Here is a 24239-nt window from a genome sequence, read left to right as displayed (position 1 = left end):
TTGTAGGAAACAATACTCCTCTACCAATTTTAAGTAGAAGAGGATTCAATACAGGTAAATTAGGTGAAAAGCCTGGGCAAGAGTGTTGTAGGCTAGTCCCCCAGGAGATTCCTAGACCTAGAACTGGCCTACGTGGGAACTGCTACTTCTGCCACCACTGGGGAAATGAGGAATCAGGCCACCACAGGCGGACTACAACAACACACACCACAAACTGTCATTTATGGATCAGGACACCCTTCAACACCACAGAGCTATTGATGGACATTGGAATGCTGTTGACAAGAAACCTAAGGTCTCTATATCTTGCGGGAGCAATAGCCAAAGTAGCTAAAGAAAACCCGACTCACTTCTTCCTTTCACATCTTCTTTATGCATCTAATTGGTGGAACAACTTAACCACCTTAAGTTACATCAGAACCTTAGCTTCAAGGAAGTCTAAGACATAAAGTTTTTAGCTTGCCAGCCCCTGCAGTACAAGAAGGCACTTTAGGTCAGAATAAATGAGAACCACCCATTTACTATAGCCACAAGCTTCTTTTGTATCAGCCTATCCTAGTAGGACTTGTGACAAGACACGCTCCTCTCCCAGTTTCAGACCCCTTGAAAAATTTGCTGCAAGCACCCATCTGTCTTGCTTTGAAGATGATCTCTCTTCCTGGTCTCAGAGAAACCTAAAATTTCCTTGTCTTCGAGGGGTTTTTTTTTTTTTTTTGCTAATCTACACAATCTTGCCCCCAGCTACCTCTTCAATCCAATCTACCACTCTCCCTGCCTTGGCCTGCTTGGTCCAGCTGTATAGGCCTCTTAGTGTGTTTTTTTGGAAACAGTTCAAAGATGCTCCTGCAAAGGGCCTTTGTACTTTATTCCTCATGTCTGGTGTGCCCTTCTTCTAGATATTCACGTGGTTCTCTTCCTTGCCCTGTTCAGGTCTCTAATAAAATATACCCTTATCAAATAGGACTAAACTGGCCATTTAAAGTAGCACCATTTACCACGCTCTTCCCCGTCTTCTCTTTAGTGTACCTATCCTCATCCAGATTGTATACCTGATTGTTTCCCCCACTGGGGTGTAAGTTCTATGGGGACAGGAATTTTGCGTTTTACTGCTTGCTGCATCCCATACCTAAAATGTAGTATTTCAGAATGAATGACGGCTGTGTGAAGAGGAAATGAAATTCTATTTTCCAAGCTGAGAACTTTTGCAATGCATTACTCATATTCTCCTCTAGGTGGTGCCAACAAGCCTTTTCATCTGCTTGTCTGGGCGATACAACAGTAGTGCCGCAAAGGATTATTAATAGAATGAACCTAAGTTATTCATAGCCTCTAGCCTAGAGTTCCAGGCTTCCTTTCTTATGATACCTACAATCTCTAATTTATTTCTTCTTATTCCTGCAGGAGTAAAAAACATGAGACTTTACCAAAGGCATTTTCAGTATGCCATCTCACTTAATCTTTACAACCTCATAATTAGGATTATTATTCCCATTTTGTCTAAATGAAAACAGACTCAGCTCATTCTGATGTGGAGTCTGGAGATGACACACAGAAATGGCACCTCGAAAAGGGAAGGAAACTAAGGAAGAACAGGTCATAAGCCTTGGATGTCAGGTGGCCAAAGGAGAGAATGTATTTGGTGTTTGTCACATCTTTGTGTCCTTCAGTGACATCTTAGTTCATGTCACTGATCTTTCTGGCAAGGAGACCCTCTGCCGAGTGACTGGTGGGACGAAGGCGAAGGCTGACCGAAACGAACCCTCACCGTGTGCTGCCATGTTGGCTGCCCAGGAGGTGGCCCAGAGGAGCAAGGAGTTGGACCCACTGCCCTGCACATGGAACTCCAGGCAGCAGGAAGAAACAGGACCAAGACCCCTGGATCTGGGGCTCAGTCAGCCCTCAGAGGCTCGGCCCACTCAGGTATGAAGACTGGGTGGATTGAGGACGTCACCCCTGTCTCCTTTGACAGCACCCGCAGGGAGAGGGGCTGCTGTGGTCACTGTCTGTGAACTGGGCTCCTCACAATATTTTGTTAACAAATTGCCTTTGTGTAAACTAAAAAAACAAACAAACAAAAAAAAAACCAGACTCAGATAGTAAGCTGCCCAAGCAATAAGGATTGGAATCCAGGTAAGAAATACAGGTTTTGCTGGAAACTACTGCCCCTCCATCAGACTGCTTTGATTTTACTCAAGTTAATTTTTCTCTTGGCGATGCTTCAAGAGAATTGCAAGTTTTGAGGTGATAATTTGCATTTCAGAGATTTCCAGACTGTCTGCCTCTTTTTCGAATGAGTTCCCTTTTTCACACAAGGACACCCTCTAGGACACTTTCTTCCAGAGACCCAAAGAAGCATTTCCCGTCTCAGGTGCAGGGAAATGTGCTAAATCTGGCTGCAGTGCCCAGGAAATAAGAATCTTCCAAGTTGGCTGCTGTCCAGGCTGGTCATCCTCCTTGTAGTAAAACACAGGCCAGAAAGACAAAGAGCAGGTACATCTGTGAAGGAAAACAGAAAGCCATCTGGTCCCCAGGGAAAGGATGTTTTCAGTTTTTCCTCTGGGCCCAGGGCTAAGGTGACAGAGGAGTATGGCACTGGATGCTTCTTAAATGTGGTCTGAGAATTGGAGAAAGCAGAGGCATGAGAGAGTAACTGACCCACACAGTCACAAAGTAAGTTACTGCCAGATTTGGAATCTTACGTCAGGTCTCATGAGCCTTTTAATTTTCTTGCTATACTGTGTATGAGCTTTCATTTCTAAGGACATTATTCTAGACAGAACCAAAACTCCAAGTAGTATTAATTTAGCTCAATTCTGACGAATTTGTAAGGTCAGATAAGTATGTTCACAGATTTTGATCACATGTCTCCCTCTCCTTTCATAATCTCAGATTCCTTAGTCTTTCTTATTTAAACCAGATTAGCAAAACTGAGAAAGCTTTTTGGAACAGGGAGCAGTGTACCTGCAAGCACAGCAAACACCCATGTTATTGCTTGTTCATTACGCAGTATATCAGTATATTTCTTCCTCCAGTAACAGAATATTCTGTTCCCCAACTTGTGACATTCACTGGGGTCTCTCTTAAGAGCTACTTGGGACTGCCACTCCCTTCCTCCTCTGAAGCATAGGACTAACAGTGACTATCATGCAGAAAAGGGTAAATAAAGCTTTAACAGTAAACTGCACAGTTGCCTCTAGAGGGCAAACAAGGTTCGTTTTAATCTACTGCTTCCCTACTTAGCTGACTCAGCTAATAATGCTTCAGTCTGACTACACAGGCCAAAACAAGCCTAGTTTTGCTTCCTGTCATGCTAGGAGTCACTGGTTTAGAGATGACTCCTTCGCAGCTGTACCTGAATACAATCCTTCTTCCCTGGGATTAGAAAACTCAGGTAGAGACTGTCAAAGACTAGTGCTCTGTTTCCAACACTTGGCTCTGTAGGGCTACCCAAGCCAAGGAAAATGAGATAAATTGAATTACGACAGAAATCTTTATTAAAATGTGTCCTTCCGTAATATGTTTAGCATACAATATACACACATACATATGTACATTCTTTGACACACCTCACAGATCGCCACCATCAGTTTAACCAATAAATTAAAACTAAAAAAGGGTGGGGGAAGGGCAGAGGGACAAAGGGCAAACTTCTCATGTTTTATCTGGTAAGAAATTGCAAATTTCTCAGAATTTCCCTGGGGAAAACCTAGGACCAGAGAATCTTTGAAATAAAATACATAAATCCCCACCCCACCCCCTCAAAAAAAGATTCTAAAAGATGCAGTTACAACAAGTGTGCTTCTCAGAACAGGAGCATTCATTCCACTTCATACTCTGACTTCTGCGCCTTCTGGCTTCAAGACAATCTGTCCCTCGGCTGGAGCAGAAAGGTTCATGTGGGCACTTGGGCTCGCTGCACCTTGGGCTCTGGGGGTTGAGGGGCAGGCTGCAGTATGGGAGCGGGGGGAGCCACACTCATCTGAGGTGATGTCTGGCACATCGTCTGACTGCGTGTCGGAGCTCTCCAGGTCGCTGCGGATGCTCTCAGGCTGGGCCAGGCTGATGTCCCAAGGTTTGCTGGCCAGGCAGTCTTTCTGTTCACAGCTTTGGTGTTTGCAGGGGGGATCCTCTTCACTGCCTCCGCCACCACTACCTTCTTCATTCTCCGCCATCTGAGCATGAACATGGAGCGAGTCCTCTGTGCTGCTTCCACTCACCAGCTGATAGTGGCTTGGTTTGGCTTCAATGTCCACTTGGATTTCCATATTGTTGCATTCTCTGTGGAGACAAAATCCACTTTGCTGAGTCATGTACGGGTCATGCTATACCTGTTGGTAAAAGCAGTTTGTGGGTTCAGGATTAGGAAGTTAAAAAAATAGGTAAACAATGGACTATATCTCACTTTTAGTAAAAATAAAATTTTAACCTAACACTCAAATAACATAGAAAAGAGCAATTATATCCTTTGTGCTGATTTAATACACACACATGCATGTACACACACATATACACACCTCAGCCAATCTCTTTAAACATCTAAAAAGAGCTTCCAAAATTCAGCTAAGCTCAGAGTCTCACACTAGCTTACTCAAAATATAAAAGTGAAAGAAGATTCGTAGTTTTTTACTATTGTGCCACAGTAGAAGAAGCCAGAATCCCTACAGCAGGAGTACCACGATAACACCAGATGCACTAGCTCCTCAAAATGAAAGAGAATAGTCTATGGGAACCCTATCAAGCAGAGGCGACCAGAAACCCTAGACTCACAGACATCAATGAACACCAATCTAGCCCTTTAAAGTTCCCTGCAACTATACATTGCTGTAATAGCCAAGAAAACACACACACACACAAAAAAAAAAAAAAAAGAAAGAAAAAGAAAGAAAAAAAGAAATGAAAAGAAAAACCTCTAAAAGAAAAGGAAGGAAGAAAGAAAAGAAATCTCTAAAAATCTCAAGTACTAACAAGAAGAATCAAGAGATGCTAAACACTCCAGCACCAAGAACTTGCTCAGTGAATTCACAGGGTATACCCCACTAGCTGGTACACAGAGCCCTGACATGAGGCATTGAGCTTCTGAAGACCTAGTACCCAATCAAAAAAGGCAACCTCTCCTGGGCATCTGACTGTTCACATACCTGTCCTGTGGGTTGTAGGAACTGATTATGGAACCGGCCATAGCACGAGTGCTTGCGTTGTCACTAATTGCACCAAGACTGGCTGTGTCTTTGGGGAAAATTTCCTTTTGGACATCGGCTTGGACTTCTAACCTGTGTAAAGAGGGGACGTTCAAGTTAATATGAGACCTGGGTATTCCAAGACAGTCTGCTTCCTGGCACACATCTCTTCCATTTTTCTTCTGTAAATTGTGGTGATCTGTCTGATCTCTAATTGTCAAACAGCTCAATTAGATGCCCACACATTTTCTCTCTTAAATACCTATTGAAATCGTCCCCTCCTTTCTATCCCCACTGCTACTGCTTAATTTCATGTCCTCAATGTGTCTTGCCCAGATGATTACAATTAGGTTCCCTCTCCAGTAGTCTGAGTCCAAGTCAAACAACCTCCAGACCAGTGCCGGTTAGACAAAGACCTAGTCAGACCTAGTCGCTCTAACAATTCTCTCATTCCTGGTTCCCTACTGCCAACAGGCATTTAAGGTTTTCCTGATCTGCCAGGGAGCACTCTGTCCAGTTCCATTACTCACTATCAATCCGAAATCAGAGTCACTATGAATTTTTTCTTTCTTTAGCTACCTACACACATTTTATACCTCCATGACTTTGCACATGCTATTCCCTCTCTCTGGAAGTTTCTTTTCTCTACCAAACTTACATTCAGTCCTTAACAACAAAGGAAATACCATTTCCCCTCATTCTCTCAGCAAACCACTCAATTCCAACTAAGTACTCCCACAGCACCTACCTATTTATCAACTTATGCATCTTTCTCCCATTCCTCTGTGAACACCACAGGAGACCACAACTCATTCACACTTTACCCTCCCTGCCTGGCACATAATAGGAACTCAAACGGGTTAGCAATCAAATTACCCCCAGGCTATGAGATTGAAGGACGTGTAGGAGTCAACCTCCTCCCTCCTCTTAGAGCAGCAAACTTTCCCAATGTGTCTCAGAGCTAGGAACCCATAACTAATTCCCTTCTTGGCTCCAACACCATTTTGTTGCACACTTAAGTATTCCTCATAATGGGTTTCACAGTCAAACCCATCTGACTCATTCACTTCCTATAAAAGAAAGGCTTTCACAGAACTGGAACAGCTGGACTGGCTAAGCTGCAGTTTCAGCAAGTCAGTCTCCAATTACGTCTGTCTGCTTATTTACAGGGGTGTTGGTTTTAAGAAAGCATGGCAATGAATACTCCAGCATGTGGGGGCGGGATCCCCTAACAAGAGACAACCAAGTCATGAGACAGAGCCAGGTCAGTAGCAGCCAGCAGCTGCGCATTCAAGCAGCCTCCATCCTGCTGCCTTGTGCTTTTGCTCTGCTGCTCCAGCCCCACAGGCCCTTCAAACACGTGCCAAGGCCCCAGAAAAATGAGGGAGTGCAATGGAAAGTACACGGAGTCAGAGGACTAGGTTCTAGTTTCAGCTCTGCCACAGAATCGCTCTGAGTTGGAAGAGCCCTTCACAAAGGTCACCTACTCAGGTAGTTCCCAGATGCTGGTTCCTGCAATGGCTACGCTAGAATCACCGGGGGAGCTTTATCAAAACACAGACCATCCTCTAGGCCCTACTCCATGAGATTCTAAGTTATTAATTCTTGAATAGAGCCCTGAAATATATTTTTAAGAGGCTCCTAGGTGACTGACAGGCACTCAGTGTGGGATCTAGTCTACCTGCTATCTGTTGCTTACATTCTTCTAATAACCAAATGGCCATCTGGTCCACTTTAAACACTACCAGGGATAGGCAGCTCAGTATCTGGCTAAGGTAGTCCTTTCCTTCTTTGGGCTTTTAAATAGCTTTTCCCTATATTCTCTATACCGAACCAAAATTAGTTTCCATCTAGCTTCTGCCAAGTCATCTTAATTTACCTCTTGGCATGAGTCACAGAAGTCTAATCCTTTTCCTAGTTAACGGCCCTTCAGATACTTGAAGGCAACCATCTCCCCTCCCCTCCTATCCTGCTTTGCTCCACCTTTACCCCTCCCCAGGCCTCTCTTCTCCAGTGCATTCAACTACTTCTCATGTAACATCTGTCATGCTCCTCTGAATATATTCTGTTTTGTTTAAGTACTGAAATGACCAAGCAAGTCACAATCTTTTTAGTCATAAAGCTTCACATATTCTCTACACAAGTTCATGGAATTGATTTTCCTTATCTATCGAAAGAGAATAGAAAGGTAATCAGGATCACAGTACCAATAAGCCAAGGTACAGCATAAATGCTATTCAGCTGAAAGCCAGTGACAAGCCTAATGGAGAGCACAGCCTTAGGAATTCTATAAAAATGCCCGCTATCCCTTCCTGAAACAGGCAGCCTAATGTAGTTGAGGGAGGATCTGAAGTCAGGATTATTCTTTATATAGAAGCAGCTATGGTGCAGTGGAAAGAACACTGAAGTGCATAAGTCACTTAACCTTTCTAAACCTGTTTCCCATTTGTAAAAGTTAAAAAAAAAGATAACGCTGACAATTACATCAAAATAAGATGATGTATAGGACATGCCTGGCACAGAGAAATGGCTCAATATGTTACTTCTTATAATTCTAACCATTTTTGTCAGAAATTATCTATTGTTTACCTGCTGTATTTTCCCTTGCCACTGGAGAGAATGCCGCCACTCAGCGTGCCCCCTGACAGAGCTGCAAAGCTGGCTGTTTCACTGTAGGGGCCTTGCACGACGCTGAGCCCGTCGGTAGGGCTTCCACTAGTGCTCAACACGCTAGTCAGGCCTTCGATGCTGCTTTCCCCAATGCTGGGATTCTTGAGGGCTCGCCAGGCATCTGCCACTGGGGATAGAACCAAACATCTCAATTCACTATAGCACAGCATCAAAACAATCTGGTAGGCATATTCCTGCAATGACTCTTCAGAATGGAGGATTTTCATGTAGAAAAGTACTAAGGTATTCACTTAATGAACAGCTATTTTGTGCAGCTACCACTTACCAGGTGTTTTAGTATATGTTTGTTTTTAATCCTTCTAATAACTAGGCATTGATAGCCTCAATTTTAGTTGAGGAAGCTAGAATTTAAAACTCAATGACTTGTCTAAGGTCATGGTTAGTCACACAAAATGACAATTTTGATTCCAAATCCATTATTCACTTTCTACTACATTGTAGTTGCCATTTAATCGAGCAGGAAGATTTCAAAGTATGTTTAGATCATGTGCTGATTCTAGTGGGAGCTTCTACTAGGAAGCTTGAAAAACCTTTGGGGACCTTTGTGCCCCAGGTTAGTTACTATGGTAAAGTAGAAATGACATTAAAGTAGAAGTCAGAAGACTTGCTCTAGTCCCAGCCCTTGCAAAAGCTCTTAATAAATATGAGACAAAAGCTCAAAGAAGTTCCCATTTAAGTGGGGATAATGATAGCCCCGTCCTTCCTCTTCAGAGAGCTGTTGTAAAAAGCAAGTGAGATAATAACTGTGTAAAGTCCTCTGAAAATTATAAAGTACTGTGCAGATATAAGACTTTATTATAATCACCACTACTACCAGCATATTTGGAGTTACTTGGAATCCTACTAGTTTGTACCTGCCACACAGAGGCAAGTACCAGAGGAATTAACCTAATAACTCCGGAACAAAGAAATGAAAAGCTAAAAATACTTTACCCCCTACAAAGCTCATTATCTAAAGTAATCCAATGACAGTCTCCCTGTAAAATATGCTAAATTTTACTGATTTTTATCTTGTGTGCCATAAATTCAAATAGAAATAAAATTCCTTTTCTACCTGTGATTGGACCATCATCTTCATCAAACTCAATTTTCACTCCTTTTCCGTTTGCTGTGCTAACTCCACAGCCACCTCCACGACAGAGAGAAATGGGCACAACCCCATAGACGTAGGCCAGCATAATGGGGACACCAATACCTGGGGGAAGAGGAGGAAACATGTCAGCAGGCCATCAGGTTCCAACTGCCCTGAATTCTTTTTCCCAGGCTGGGCATGGACAAACCACTTTATAAAAGGCCAAAGAAAGACAGAAGATGGCTACTCAGAAGAGGTTGCCTGGTGTAATAGCTCATTTACCGGCTATATGACCTTGGATTTATTTATCTTCCCAGAGTTGTCAATGATCAAATGAGAATGCATGTATAGTGTCTAACACAGTAAATATGTTTTCATTTCCTCCTCTTCTATTCACTGCTAAAGTGCTAACCTAAGAACCAATCAAGAATCAAACATTAAATAAGTGACTACTGACTGAGTTTAGGATTCTTGAGGATGTTAATTCCAAAATTTTACTGCTGTGTGAGATAGAATGGCTTAGTTGTTGAGAGCATAGGAGCTGGCTGGGAGAGCAAGGCGGCTCACACCTGCTTGAGTTCAGGAGTTCGAGACCAGCCTGAGCAAGAGCGAGATCCTGTCTCTACTAAACATAGAAAAATTAACTGGGCGTTGTGGTATGCACCTGTAGTCCCAGCTACTTGGGAGTCTCAGGCAGGATGACTGCTTGAGCCCAAGAGTTTGAGATTGCAGTGGGAGCTACGATGACACCACTGTACTCTACCTGAAGTGACAGAGCAAGACTCTCTCAAAAAAAAAAAAAGCACAGGATCTAAAGGCAGACTGCTTTGATTCATAACCCAGCTAAGTGACCCTGGGAAAACTACTGCACTTTTCTGTTATAATTATGCTGCTTTTTGTGAGGATTGTAAAGATTAAATAAATTAATATGTGAAAAACACTTGGAACCACTCCTGGCACACGGAGAACTTCATTAAATGTTAGTTATATTATGATTATTCTAAAACAAACACTCATGCCTCCCAAAATACTGGGAAGCTATTCCAGAGAGGTTGCCTAGTTTAACAAAATGATGACCAGACTTGCCATCGGAAAGACCAGGATTAGAATCTTGGCTCCAATGTAGTAGCTGTACGACCTCAGACCTACCTTCCCAGGGCTGTCAATGATCAAATGAGAATGTATGTACAGTGTATACATTTAACAAATCAAAATAAAAGTACCATGGCAAGTGGAGGAGGAGGAATATGAAAGGTGAACTAGGGATTAAAGTAATTTTCTTTTTCTTTCTTTTTTTTTTTCAGACAGAGTCTCGCTCTGTTGCCTGGGCTAGAGTGCCGTGGCGTCAGGCTAGCTCACAGCAACCTCAAACTCCTGGGCTTAAGCAATCCTTCTGCCTCAGCCTCCTGAGTAGCTGGGACCACAGGCATGTGCCACCATGCCCAGCTAATTTTTTTTTTCTATATGTATTTTTAGCTGTCCAGATCATTTCTTTCTATTTTTTAGTAGAGATGGGGTCTCGCTCTTACTCAGGCTGGTTTTGAACTCCTGACCTCGAGCGATCCTCCCGCCTCGGCCTCCCAGAGTGCTAGGATTATAGGCGTGAGCCACTGCACCCAGCCAGTAATTTTCTTTAATTCAATCTTTTTCTATGTGCCAGATGGCGTTCTAGACACTAACTTAAGAACAAAAGATCCCCAACTCTGATAATTGGTGTGGCTAAAAAAATAAAAAAAAATCATAATAATGGTGCCTAATGGACGTAACTACCAAGAAGGGTTTGGCATAAAATGTGGTCATCTCTGGGAAATACCTGGCCAGCTGGCTAAACTGCCACAGTCAGAAAGCTGATAGAGAGAGAGGAGTCATTATCGTAACTAGCTTACCAACACTAACTGCAGCAATAACTGGGGACGCAATGACCGACAAGGTCACTCCTCCTGTGATAGCCAAATTCCTCTTGTGTTTGGAGGTTTTCCTTCCCTCATACCTGCTGTGAATCTAAGAATAAAAAAAAAAAAAAATCCAGGTCAGCAGGTTAGGACATTGGTCTTTTGCCAGAGGAAAAAAAGGGACAAATGAATATTCACTTATAAGTTACCTATATTAAAACATATCCTCCACCCTAAAGAGGAATCTTTCTCAAATTTTAACCTAACTCAGACCTGAAAGATATAAACTAATGCAGACAAAGATGCTCCAAGAAGAGATAAAATATAACTCAGGGGAATGAAGTAAGCATTTTACCTTTAAGTCACTGAGATAAACCAGGCCCAGGATGTTAATAAGAACTTTCAGATCTCATGGGGGTTTATGAAAATCCATTTAAGAAATTGAGGTTATTTTTATCTAAGAACCAGTTGGTTTTCAGGCAGCTTTGAAATGTAAGCTCCTTTTCATTTCCCTCAAACCTTTACCAACAAACCTAAAGCTGGAACATGCACACAACCCAGGATGTCTTACCTTCCTTCCGACATAAACAGGAATGCCAATGACCATGGCAGGAATGGCAATGCCAGCAATGAGAGAAATCCCCACGGGAGCACCAATCAATGTACCCAGCTGCCAAAGAATTTTCTTCTTACGGCTCCATGGCTTCTTGCCCCAGAATGTACAGCCAGAGGGGCTGCAGAGCAAACATGCTGAAGTTAGTTACAAATGCAGCTACTGTCATCAGAGGGATTCATAAGAGCAACAGACTTCTTTTCAATAGAAGTGATTAAAAGTTACAAGAGGTTACAGGAAATGAATATATTACACAAGACAGAGCAAAGGACAAGGCCAGACTATTAGAGCTCCGGGCTCTAACTTTTTTTTTTTCTTTTGTAAAGGCAAGCCTCCAGACTTGAAACTCTTTTTCCATTCTTCTCTGCTGAACTCGGTCTTCCCTAACCCACCAACACAGATCTAGATCCCTTGACTGACAATACTTGGGATCCTGGATAGCCTGTGCACTTGCTAACAAGGATGATATCTCATGCAGACAACATTGTGTCTTGCAGCTAATGAACACCCTGATTTGTGTAGTTTTCTTGGCATATGTTCTACCACAACTAATAGATACTGCAGACTATGCTCCTGGGAAAGGATATAAAAAGAACTTGTTGCACCTTTTATGTTGATCTGGTACTCTTTCTTTTTCTTTTCCATAGGAGATGGGCTGTCACTAAGTTGCCCAGCCTGGTCTTGAACTCCTGGCCTCAAAGGATCCTCCAGCCTCAGCCTCCGAAGGAGGCTACATGGGGTAAGCAATTTTGAAAGTAGGGATCATGTCTTATTCACCCCTGTGTCCCCAGTGACTGGTACATAGTAAGTACTTAAATGTTCAATAATTTGGAAATGAAGGGGTTTCATTTACACAATGAATGCTAAATTTGTCTGTAAATATAAACTACTTCAGAACAATATTTTAACATTATATCAATGAATTCTTTGGAAACTCACTACATGTAAGAAACTGTAAAATAGTCATAACTCCAGCCTCAATATACTTATAGTTTATTAAGATTAGACATGTACTTAAAGTACCACTTAGACATGTATCATCATCATGGTGATGATATTTATAACGAAAGAGATAAAAGAATGTCAATAAAGAAGAATGAAGCAGACAAAGTTGTATGGATGAAATGGCATTTATGTGGCTCTTAAAGGATGGATAAGAACTGAACAAGTTGAGATAAAAGGGAGATACTGCAAGGTGATCAGAAAGCATTCCAGGCAAAGGAAAGAACATGAACAAGTATGGAAGCAAGAGAGCAAAAAGAGACACAGGGAACAACAAGCCCAGATTATCTGAAATATAGCATGTATAAAAGCAAAATGGGATAAGCTAGAAAAGTAGATTAGGGCCAGACTGTGGAAAGCTTTAAAAGCCATGCTAGGAGTGAATAAGATATGACCTGGGAGGTGACGGAAGAAACAGTCCCTAGAGGTTGTGGAGCTAGAGAAAAACCACGATCAAAGGGGCACATCATAGGAACATTTTACAGCTTCCTTATTCTGTAATGAGAGGACGACTATATCTCTTTGATATCATTTTCCCCAGATCAGTGAGAGAACAAGATTACAAAGGCAATGGACACATTTCCCATCTTACCTGAGGTAATGCAAGTCTGAGATCTCTTTCATACAAAGCCAGCAGAATTCACAGCCACATACTGCACACGTCATGTGATTACAGCTTCCATCATTCATCTTGATAATGTAAGCACTGCATCGTGGGCATGGCTTGATGTCATCTGCTAAGGGAGGAAGAAAACAATGGGTAGAAAAATACCCCAGTTAAACCAGTTTGACTTAATTATTCCTAAGAACACATACAAGAAATGAAGTGGCAGTTAAGAACTCTTGACTGAGCATTCCAAATTGTGCAATCCACTTTACTGAAAGGTTGGCTATGCCTAGACCTCAGAAATTTTCATAAAACAGATCCTATCTTATATTGAGCTGTCTATTCCAATAACTGGCATCTTACATAGCACTTGAGCCACACTCTGAGCAAGGAGACTTCCCTAGAGAAAAAGATGTTTCCAAGAAAAATGGAATTTCTACCAGTCAGTAGGCTGGCAGATTTAAAAGCAGAATCCTACAGGAAGAATAGTCTGTAGCCTAGAATTGGCTTTAAGTTTTGAAATACCCATTAGTTCAGGAAACTAATTTTTCAAGTTCAACAAGTATCATTGTGATTTGCTGTTAACACAACCCACAATCCCTTCCCATTACACTTTCAAATTCAAAACCTAAAAAAAAAAATTGAGTATGCTATGTAGCATACACCTGGTAATTTTCACAGCAAGTTAAGAAACACCCTATCAAAATGACAATGTAGGAGATTATGTTGTGCCAGGAAAAAGTGAATGGCAGAATGTTTCTGACTAGCCTCTCCCAAATGACATCAGTGAAATAAAGTACAAGGCAAATAGGTTTACTCTGACTTGTCAAGGTTGGAACTGAATGTGTGACATTCCTCCTTTTAAGGTTAATCATTAATCCATACTACTGTTACTTCCTTTTCTTAAATCTGTACCCCATTTCCGAAAGTGGTGATGCATTTACAGCTTGAAGGCAAACAGTACAGGTTTAACGCTAATTAAATGTCTTTCTGCTCACAATGAAAGTTTTGGGTGAAAAAGCCCCTAGCAAAAGGACCTAATTGTCCTCCAATCTGAGACATATTACTAAGAAGGCAGAAACCAGACAATTCAATTTTGCTGTATTCCAATTTTATGTGGGTTGGATAACCTCTATAATGGTCAGAGAGGGAAGCTATTTATCAAATATAATATTGAAAGTATTACTAAATTATATTTTCTTTTCTCTGATCCCTGGGAATACTTGGGTTATACAGTAAAATAATCTCTTCCAGCTTTGAGCCCACATAATGAAATACCAAATAAAGAGGCAATGAGATAATGCCAACTTATACCTGGTCCAGATTCTTGCCCATAACTGAGACCTGACGTGTGTTTGGTCCGAACTCGCAAAGTCTGTGCCCTCTGTTGACGGGCCATATCGCATGTCTGATTTGGATGCCATATCTGCTTGCAGTGGTAGCAGAACTCAGTCTGGCAGCCTTCTCTCTCACAAGTTAGCTTTGGGCAGCTGGCACAGCCATAGGCAATAACAGCGTAACTGGGTAAGGAAACAGGAAGAGATATCAGTAAAGTAAGAATGATCTAACCAAGACAGACATTATTCATCAGGATTTAACACTGTGTGGCACCACCCCACCACCATATATGATGCAGAGAAAAGACCACACACGCGCACACGCACACACACAAAGTACAACTGACCAGCTATAAAACATATCCCATGTGAGAAAGTAAATTTCTTCTAGGGATTCCAAACTCAAGTCACATCTATTTCCTTAAAAAATGGGGGGAAATATTACATTAGTCTGAATTTCTATCATTTATTCAGTCATACTTCAAGCTGCTTTAGGAGCAATTTGCCACAGCAAGTTTCATAAATAACAGGGTACAAAACTATTTCCTTTTGATAGTTTGCTATATTTAAAGAGATTAGAATTTGTTTACATGAAAAATAGAACAGTTGTAAAGAGCTACAGCAAGAACTAAAAGCAAGTATACTTATTCATTTTTGTTCCACTCTGAAGCTGATCTGACCATAGCCAGAGAGGCAATAACCTTAAATGGACTTATGATCAACATCTCCTACTGAAAGCTCATCTTATCTTTTCATACGATGTTTTTTTCTTTTTCTTTTCAACTCAGATCTATACCTTGAAATGTCTCCTTTATTGGCAGGCTCCAGATCCAAGAATACCATCCATCTCTCTTATTGATTAATATAGCATTAAGGCCATATATCTCCCTTTGTCTCTTCTGACACATATTCTTATAGTATAAAGATAAGCAATTCAGAATTTATCAGCTCAGCATAAACCATTTCTTCTCATTCATGTTCATTTACCAAGAATTAGTCTCCCACAAACAATCCAATATATTTATAAATCTTAGCCTTTCTGATTAATTCTAAACATGTCAACTCAATGTTCAGATTTCTCTAACAAGTGAACACTTTAAATAAAATTTTTAAAAAAGTAATTTAAAGAAACAAATGGAAAACTGAAAATTCATCACGATTTTTAAACAGAGATTGTCAATGATTGCAGGATAACATGTTGTCATCTGCACTTTGTTGTCCCCTATTCCACCTCCAATATCCAAAGACCTCAAACAATTCATGCAAAAGGCTAATAACATTTTTTTGGATTTGTTCTACAGTGTGCTTATTTGTTTGTTTGTTTCCATTGAAATTATTGACCAAGTATGGCTTATTTATTTGAATGTACATTAAATGTTCATAATAGCAACTCAAGTTCTCAGGTTTATCATAGATTTTGCAAATTGATTTGAGAATGATTTTGAAATATAAGTGATAATGTATCCCCTATGTTATATAATACATGCTGTATTAAAACTCTTCTCGGAAAGAACAAAGTGAGAATAGGTCACTGTGTGAATGCAAATGATTCATATCCTGTAGGAGTTCTGAGCAAATTTACCCCACCTCGCTGCAAAATAACTAGTAAAGATAAACAATGTGTCTCCTGAAGAAAGTGATTTGCTTGCTATTTTGTATTAAATGGAAAAGTTACTGGATGACCTCAGAAAAGTATTAAGTCAACTTCTGAAGACACAAATTAAATAGACAGCCTGTCAGGAAGCCTTGAACACTTCATGATCCATTCCTACCTCACATGATAGAAGTAAATATTTAATAACAGAGCCCCCACACCTTGCTTTTTTAAAGAAGAGCATTTGATAGAATTGACAATGTCAATTTTGAGAGTGTTATTTGGTTCCAAGGAAGTGAAATAACCCAAAATACTCATGAATCTACAGCAATTTATTACTATGACAAAGAATTACTCAAGGCACGAGACTTGGCATTTCTGTTTTTGGGCGCCTGGCCTGAGCTCTTGCCTGTGACTCATACTGCATGACACTGAGCTAGTTAAAATCTCCAAACCTTAGCTTCTGTCCTCCCAAATGGAGGTATAGGTGCTTGTCACCTCCAAGGGTAGCTAAACATGTTCTAAAACTGAACTTGAGATCTTGCCCAAAAGGACGGTATAAAAACATAGCCCACTTTGTCCTACTTCCCAGCCTTTACAAACTGTATTTCTTCTGCCTAGAAATGTCTTTTCCTTACTTCTTGCCCTGGCAAATATCCAAGTAAGAACCAGCTCACATGTCATCTCTATAAAATCTACTTAACCTCTCCAGGCAGCTGCCTCATGCCTGTGCACAATTACTTTATAACACTTATCACGTTATATTGTAATTATCTGTTTATATGCTTGCCTCCCCAACCACACTGGACTTAAGGAGAGGTATCACCCATTGTTTCATCTCCAGGGTCTGGCACACTGGTTCAGGCTCAAAATACCTGTGTTGAATGAATGATAGAGACCCTCTCTTGTTTCTTTTGTTTGACTTTCCCTAGGGCATTCTAGCTCTTCTCCTGGGTCACCATTCTGCTCTATAGCAGTCTTTTCAACTTCTCCATGTATTTATTGGTTTACTATATGCCAAGTACTGTAAATCCTAAAATTTCATATAAACTCATGTCAGGGGAAAATCCCTAAGTTCTGAATAGGGCAATTTTCTTCCCCAATAGTTGAAAAAAAATATCCTTGAGACCAAATCTACCCTAATAATCTTGTTCCTTCGCTTCCATATTTTACACTGGAGCTTCTCTCCTATTATGCTCTTTTATGTTAATCAAACATCCAAGCTTGCTAATTAGAAGCTAAAAGGAAGGTGTAGGAAATTACATGCTGCTAAGAATACAGACACATCCCCCCCAAATTCATAAAACTTTTACTCATTTTATTAATTTCCTAAATCTTTAGAAACATCATAATGTGACAAGCAAGATCAAGATCATAGCACTACATAACTTCAGCCCTGGAGGGAAAATTTTCCATTCGTATATATTTGCTTATGCTCCAACAGACCCTGGTAGTTTAAGAAATGTGTTCCTATATCATGTCTGGACTTCCCATCCCCAAGTCATGTAATTTAACTCAGTTCCCTATTTACAAATAGAACCTGATGCTATTGGATGTGAGAGTGGTAGACATGGGCCAAGTTGTCACAATGAGCTGTACCCTTACTATCTCTCTTTCTCCTGCCCTATTTCAGACCCACCTATAGGCCAGACAACTGCAAGAGACTCCTTCTTATCTGGTCTATTCTATACTACAACTCAAATTCTATTCCAGAAGGTCATCTATCACGAGGTTATTCTTCTGCTTAAAATATTTCCAAGTCCTTCAACCCTAAACTTATTTGCATAATTTAGGACTATCAATCTGAATCAGTTTACCTTTCCAGATTGATCTCTAGTCACTTCCCAGATCATGCTCCCTATAATATGCATCCAGAGGCTAACCAAACCAGACTCCAGACTTAGTACTGTCTTCTATTTTTAGACTTTCATGCACTTTCTCATAACACTATGGTTTAAAATGCTTTTTTCTCTATTCTCATCTTTGTCTGCCTGGTATAAACTCCTACTCATATTCTTGCAGGCCCAGATCAAATATCATTTCCTCTCTAAAGTCTTTCTTGAAACCATCATGAAAAACCTATTGTTCTTTCATCTGTCTAAGAGCACTTGTATTTTCTTTAGTATTTACCACATTACATTTATATAATTTCCTATCAACAAATCATTTGCCTTCTATACCAGGTCAGACTCCCCATCAAGAGGACTATGTCTAAGTCCTTTAAGTAATACCCAGTACTCATGCAGATTCAACACTATATCATTCTCAGACATGTCTGCTGAATGATCACCTGTCTATCCTACTCTTGCCCACCCTTCTCATCTCTGTTCTTCCTCTAAGAACTGTGCTGCTTGTATTCCTCATCTTTCTCATCAAATATCACCTATGCATGCCATTCTTCTGGGACCTAATTGAAAGATTTTGTACATAGAGTTGTAGAAATAGTCAGAATATAGATATCCTAGTCTAGAGGAGTGAGCTCTCAATCTACTCAGAGCAAAAGATGCATTGTTAAATCAAGATACTTAACCGAAGGCAGGACAGAGTGACAACTGTTAAAGGAGTTTAGAAAATGGCAAAGAGTCAGGGAAAGTTTAAGTTAAGCTTTAAAGATGCCACAGAAAAAAACAAAAACATATTCCCAAGTGATCTAAGTTGAGGAAATTATATATTGAAGATTGCATATTAGCATTAACAAGATTTACAGTGCATATTAGTGTGTTTAAAGACTCTAAGAAATTCATAAGTAAACATGTTTTATTTTGTTTAACTGAATATTTTCCAAACTTATTTGATCACAAAACATTTTTCTTTCAAGTAATGCCTATAACATACCTTGGAAAATATTCATGTAGATGAAAAACAGAAATTAAAATCAAAAGATGGTTGGAGACTATAAAGGAGCTTAAATGATAAGGATAGATAAAATAAATATGTTCTTAAAGACATAATGAGAAGTCATCTTCTAGGTCAGGTAGTCAAAGAATGAACAGTTTTAAGCAGAAGAGTGATATAGATGTTCCACTTTAGAATGAGTACTTTGGCAAACATGAGAAAGACGTATTGGTCTGGAGGACAGTACATATGGGGGCAGAGTGGGGGGATGCAGGGAAAAGTTGTAGAACAGGAGGTTGGAGCCAGGAAGGTTTCAGAAAGGAAAAATCCTCCTTCACTGACTGTGAAATTTATCTTGCTCAGGGAGCTTGCTCTTCCTTCATAAAATGTACTAGGGATGATCAGAAGCTTCCTATTTATGGGATGGTCTAGTCCAGTTGTCTGGGAAGGCCAATATCTGACATTATCTCCTGGGATCAGGTAGGAGGAGGGAATCTGCAGGGGACAGAGGCAGCAATGACAGGCAGGAATGGTGGACCTGCACAAAGAATTTAGGTCAAGACAGCCTTATCTCCTATTCTTCTATATAGGAGATCTGCCCCTGTTATGTCAGGAAATTTTCTGTTGCTTACTTTGCTCACTCCTCTGTCTCTTAGCAATTCAAAAGGCTTTAAAGATTGGCAACAGGGTACTTGAGAGGTAACCATTACAGGTACATGATTTGGAGGTTTCTGAAAAGACAGGCTTGAGCAGAGACTCAAAAGGGTAACAGACTGCGCCATTTATTAGCTATGAGACTTTGGGCCCCATACTTAAACTTCTCTGAACTGGTTTCTCCTTTATAAAATGCATTTACCACAACCTAACGGTATGAGACTAAAATGAAATTATGTCTGAATAAGACTATAGTCTGAAGACTTTAAAGAACTATAAAAAATGTCAGTTATTTGTATTTTGAGCTAATTTTATCACATTTGAAAGTATGTTTTAAAAATTATACTTCATAATATTGTTCTTAGTTTATTAAATAATAATGTGAATGTTTCCCCACTGAAATTCGTTCTCTTATTTATATATAAAATAAAATCTTATTCAAGTATGAGAAAAGAAAAATTCAAAACTTTTTGCTCTGTTCTGCAAATATTTTGTAAACAAATAATGGATCTCTTAATATATGGTGCTCTCATTATCATGATTAATCACAGTAAAACTACTGATCAGAACTCTGTAAGATCACTCACATCCCCCCCTCACCTTACCAAATATACACACACAATCACGAAGCAGAGGAAGGTCTTGATAAATTTGGTTGGCAAGAACTTTATCTGTATAGGCAGTAAAGATGGTCAGATATGGGAATAGGAGATAACTGGGGCTTAGGCTTCTCTGCTAGTACTCACTCATGATTTTTACCAGGCCAAGAATAGAACAGTTTGATTAAAAAACAAAACAAGGGAACCATAACATTCAGTAAGAACACAGAAGATATTTTTCTCCTGACATTAAAAAAGAAGCAACAAAATCACTGGCCACATTTCCAGGGAACTCAGACACCTGTTTGGAAAGTGACAGAATTTTAATATTACTCCCTGTTTATCTAACCACCTTCAACTGAAGATCTTAAAACACTTTGCAAATATTAGTCAAGCCCCTCCAGTCAGGAAAGGATTAGGCTTATTTCAGATAAGAAAAATAAAGTAGGTAAGAGGCTGCTAACAATAGGAATAAGAAAAGAAACTAGATTCTAGCATCCTTGGCTACACTGAACGAAATGCACCCAAACAATAGCATCCTCAATAATGACAATGAGCCAGTGCTTTTTATAACAGAGACTGAGGCTGGGCGCAGTGGCTCTCGCCTGTAATCCCAGCACTTTGGGAGGCCGAGGCAGGAAGACTGCTTGAGGCCAGGAGTTCGAGACCAGTCTGGGCAACATAGTGAGACTCTCCCTCTTAAAAAAAAAAGTTAGCCAGGTGCAGCGGCATGTGCCTATAAGTCCCAGCTACTTAGGAGGCTGAGGCAGGAGGATCACTTGAGCCAGGAGGTCAAGGCCATGATGAGTTGTACCACTGCACTCCAGCCTGGGCTATAGAGCAAGACTCCATCTCCAAAAAAAAAAAAAAAAAAATAGCAAAACACTGAGAGACTAAGTGGATGAGTAGAAAGAATATTAGCCTTGGTTGGAGGTAAAATTAGTGTTCCAAGCCTGGTTCCACCACCTACTAGTTATATGACCCTGAACAAGTGACTCAATTTCTTTAAAATTCAGTTTCCTCAACTACAAAATTATTATCAAATCTATCTCACAATGTTGTGAGGATCAAATTAAATTATGTATGCCTGGCACACAGGTACTCAGATGCCAGCTTGCTTTCTTTCCCCAAATTTCACCTGAAGCCTATAGACAATACACGGAAAAAAATTTTTTTATATATGATTGTTATAATTCTCTTAACTAATTTAAAAAAAAATTAACTCTCAATGATACTAACCTAATACTTGGCCAAAATAAGAAATAGCCTACTTCTTTAATAACTTCCAAATCAGTAATGGTTTAGAGTTGTCTCCAGGCTTGCATATAAGTTTCTGTTAATTTTTATTCATGTGAGCAAAGACAGAGATTGACTTCAGAGAAATAAAAACAAAGGGGGAGCTTTTCCAGAGAGATGATCAGTGATGCCACATTTCTTAGTTAAAATTCAAAGAAACTCAAATCTCAAAAAGGAGTTAATGTACTATTCCAAAATTAACCATGCAGTGTTCTCTTAAGTTAATATTCCTTTGGTTCAGAAAATAGATCAACAGTATCTGCAAAATTTTAATGTCATAAAAATTAACCTTGTAGGGCCAGTAAGACCACCAGACATAAGCAGACCCTTCCAAGAACCTACAAGGTCCTTCCTGATACTAACTGAAAATGAAAGTGAGCTACCATAAACAAGGTACCTTTGACCACAGTTCAAAGTAATTTAGAAACACCATCTCCGTGTGGTTAAATAACACACCCATTTCTAAACAAGTTTTGGCAGAATAAAAAAACAGAAGTTAACTCTTCTTACTCTCCTAGATACTCTAAGACAGCTCCTTTTGAAAGCAGACAAACAACAGCATCATGGAAATCTCAAAACAGCTTTTTTGATATATAGGCTACAATTAAAAGTCCTTAACTCCTTTGAAGCAAAGATCACACAGCTTTTTACTAGCATTATATTTACACACTGCAAGAAGTACCTATCATCTTTTTGTCCCCAAAACATGACACACAAGAATAAAATTCTGTCCAAGGTCACAGAGCAGGTAATGGTAGTTTGATTTCCAACCACTTAGATGAGACCCTTCAATGCATGCAACTATTCATGGGATCTCCTGACAGCAACAACCAGACTTTTAAAAGGTGGAATGGCACAGCGAGTCTCCACTGAATGCTTCAGATAGCAAAATCTTGTGGTATTATGTCCAGATATTGCAGATACTGCATATTTTAACTCACTGACCTTTAGAACCTCTCTGTTTTTTGCCTTTTTTTTTTGTTTTGAAGATGGAGTCTTGCTCTATAGCCCAGGCTGGAGTGCAGTGGTACAACTCATCATGGCCTTGACCTCCTGGGCTCAAGTGATCCTCCTGCCTCAGCCTCCTAAGTAGCTGGGACTTACAGGCACATGCCACTGCTAACTTTTTTTTTTTTAAGAGGGAGAGTCTCACTATGTTGCCCAAACATACATGGTGCAGTAAAAAGACTGTCATCAAGAACTCAAGATCAAAGGGGTCAGGAAACACATTTGCTCCCACCATACCAACCCCTGGGCACTCTTATCCTCAGTGCCCCATTGATTCTCTATACAAAGAAAGGGTCTGTCCACCCCTCACGCTGCCCAAGGCAGCAGGGTAAGAACCAGAGTGTCTCCCAACAGCTTGGCACAGAACAGATAGTGCCCAGGGTGCTCCCAGAGCTCTGCCAGTGAGCTGTCCTTTTTTCCAAGTCAGCTCAATCCCAACTTTCAGCAGTGGTTGTCAGGAAGAACACGCCTTCCCCTACAATGATGCTAAGTCTGCCCCTAGCCAGATGGACACACCCCTCCGAAGCGCTGCCCCCTCAGAATATTTTCATTCCCTCTTATGCCAAATATCCCCTCCCCACTCTCCTTAAGAGATACACTCCCACCTCTGGGCAGACGGCCATTCACCTGACAAAAAACTGCCTCTCCCTGTCTCCTGACTCGATGGACAGCTCCCTGCCCCTCACCGACTGCTCAGCCCTCACCTCAAGCCCTAGGGCAGGGCTGGGGTGTTGGTGCCTTCACCCCACTAGTCTGGGCTTGCCTGATGGTTACTGGTTACCACCCCGCCGCCGTCGCCGCCTTCCTCTCCTCCTCACAGGCATCCCTCACCTCCTCTCCTCTTGGGACACAGACACACACACACACACACACACAGAGCGCCGAGGGCTGCCTCTCGCACCTGGCCCCACGCGGGGTCCCCGCAGCCCCCCGCCACGCCCCTCCGCCGCAGCCCACCGGCCCCGGCGGCCACGCCCCCGCGCTCACCCGCAGTCCGGGGCCGGGCACCAGCGGCAGTCGGGGTCCGAGGCCAGGTAGCGGCGCAGCATGAACTCCTCATACTTGTGCATGAGCGGCGGGTCGGCGAGCAGCAGGCGGATGTCGTGCGGGTTGAGTCGCTCGCTGCACTCCGGGCAGCTGATGGGCACCCGACTCTCGCTGATCTCCAGGCGCAGGTAGTGGCGGAGGCAGTCCCGGCACGAACGGTGCGGACAGCTAAGGAGGCGCGGGGCCCGCTCGGGCGGCAGCCGCATCAGGCACAGCGGGCATTCCACCTCCTCCGCGCCCGGGCCACCGCCCTCCGCAGCCTCCTCGTCGTCGAGCCCGGGCGCCGACGCCGCCGCGGCCTCCGCCTCGGCCTCGGCGGCCGGCTCGGTGGGCAGCGCCTCGGGCGGCGGGGCCTGGGCCGCGGCTGGGGCCGGGGCGGGAGGCGGCGGCGCGGCCGGGGGCGGCGGCTCGGCCTGCGGCTTGGCCCGGGCGCGGCGGCCGCGGGCCGAGGCGGAGAAGACGCTGTGGAAGGTGAGGCGCCGGCGCCGGCCGCCGCTGCGGCACTTGGGGTCGGGCGCGGCCGCGTGTAGGGATGTTGAGCGCGGCGACTCGGAGTCCTTCTCGGAACCCATGGCCCGCAGAGGCCGAGGGGCTAGGGGCGTCCGGCGCCGCCACAGCTCCCGCCCCAGCGCCCCCCCAGCCGGCGCCCGGGCCGCCGCCGCCGCCGCCGCCGCCGCCGCCTCAGCCGCCCTCCCGGAGATAGAAACCCAACGGCCGCGACGAAGTGGTTATAAAGCCTCCGCCCCGCGCGCCGCTGCCCACTGCGCAGGCGCTCACCTCAGACACCTCACAACCCGTGCCGCCCCGGCCGAGGG

General features: G+C 42.1%; 2 protein-coding genes across 4 annotated transcripts; one reads left to right on the top strand and one right to left on the bottom strand.

Moving 5' to 3' along the window:
- The first annotated feature begins 1554 nt into the window (after positions 1-1554).
- On the top strand, positions 1555-2009 carry LOC123634873 (40S ribosomal protein S14-like). The gene is given in 2 exon segments (XM_045546555.1): positions 1555-1813; positions 1816-2009. Coding segments are annotated over 2 exon segments (453 nt in total).
- A 1462-nt stretch (positions 2010-3471) lies between these two features.
- RNF19B (ring finger protein 19B) lies at positions 3472-24125 on the bottom strand. 3 transcript variants are annotated; one of them, XM_045548355.1, is made up of 9 exons: positions 23365-24125; positions 14369-14574; positions 13040-13184; positions 11404-11566; positions 10827-10941; positions 8923-9063; positions 7767-7974; positions 5139-5270; positions 3472-4278 (listed from the first exon to the last, which is right to left on the bottom strand). In XM_045548355.1, exons 1-9 carry the CDS (start codon positions 23994-23996, stop codon positions 3828-3830), a joined length of 2193 nt encoding a protein of 730 aa, XP_045404311.1. In that variant the 5' UTR covers positions 23997-24125; the 3' UTR covers positions 3472-3827. The 3 variants fall into 3 exon arrangements, with proteins under 3 accessions (XP_045404311.1, XP_045404313.1, XP_045404312.1); XM_045548357.1 differs by having other exon boundaries at positions 3472-4328; positions 13040-13181; XM_045548356.1 differs by having other exon boundaries at positions 13040-13181.
- Positions 24126-24239: the final 114 nt, after the last annotated feature.

Source organism: Lemur catta, chromosome 3 (assembly GCF_020740605.2).
Source record: "Lemur catta isolate mLemCat1 chromosome 3, mLemCat1.pri, whole genome shotgun sequence".
NCBI classification, from domain to species: domain Eukaryota; kingdom Metazoa; phylum Chordata; class Mammalia; order Primates; family Lemuridae; genus Lemur; species Lemur catta.
The sequence above is the reverse complement of the archived record's forward strand: the minus strand, read 5'-3'. Positions and strand labels throughout refer to the sequence as shown.

Coding starts and splice junctions, on each gene's coding strand:
- RNF19B (XM_045548355.1), bottom strand. CDS start 23,996: ATGGGTTCCGAGAAGGACTCCGAGTCGCCGCGCTCAACATCCCTACAC. Junction 14,575..23,364: donor TGCCCGGCCCCGGACTGCGG/GTGAGCGCGGGG, acceptor TTCCTTACCCAG/TTACGCTGTTATTGCCTATG. Junction 4,279..5,138: donor TCCTACAACCCACAGGACAG/GTATGTGAACAG, acceptor TTGTCTCCACAG/AGAATGCAACAATATGGAAA.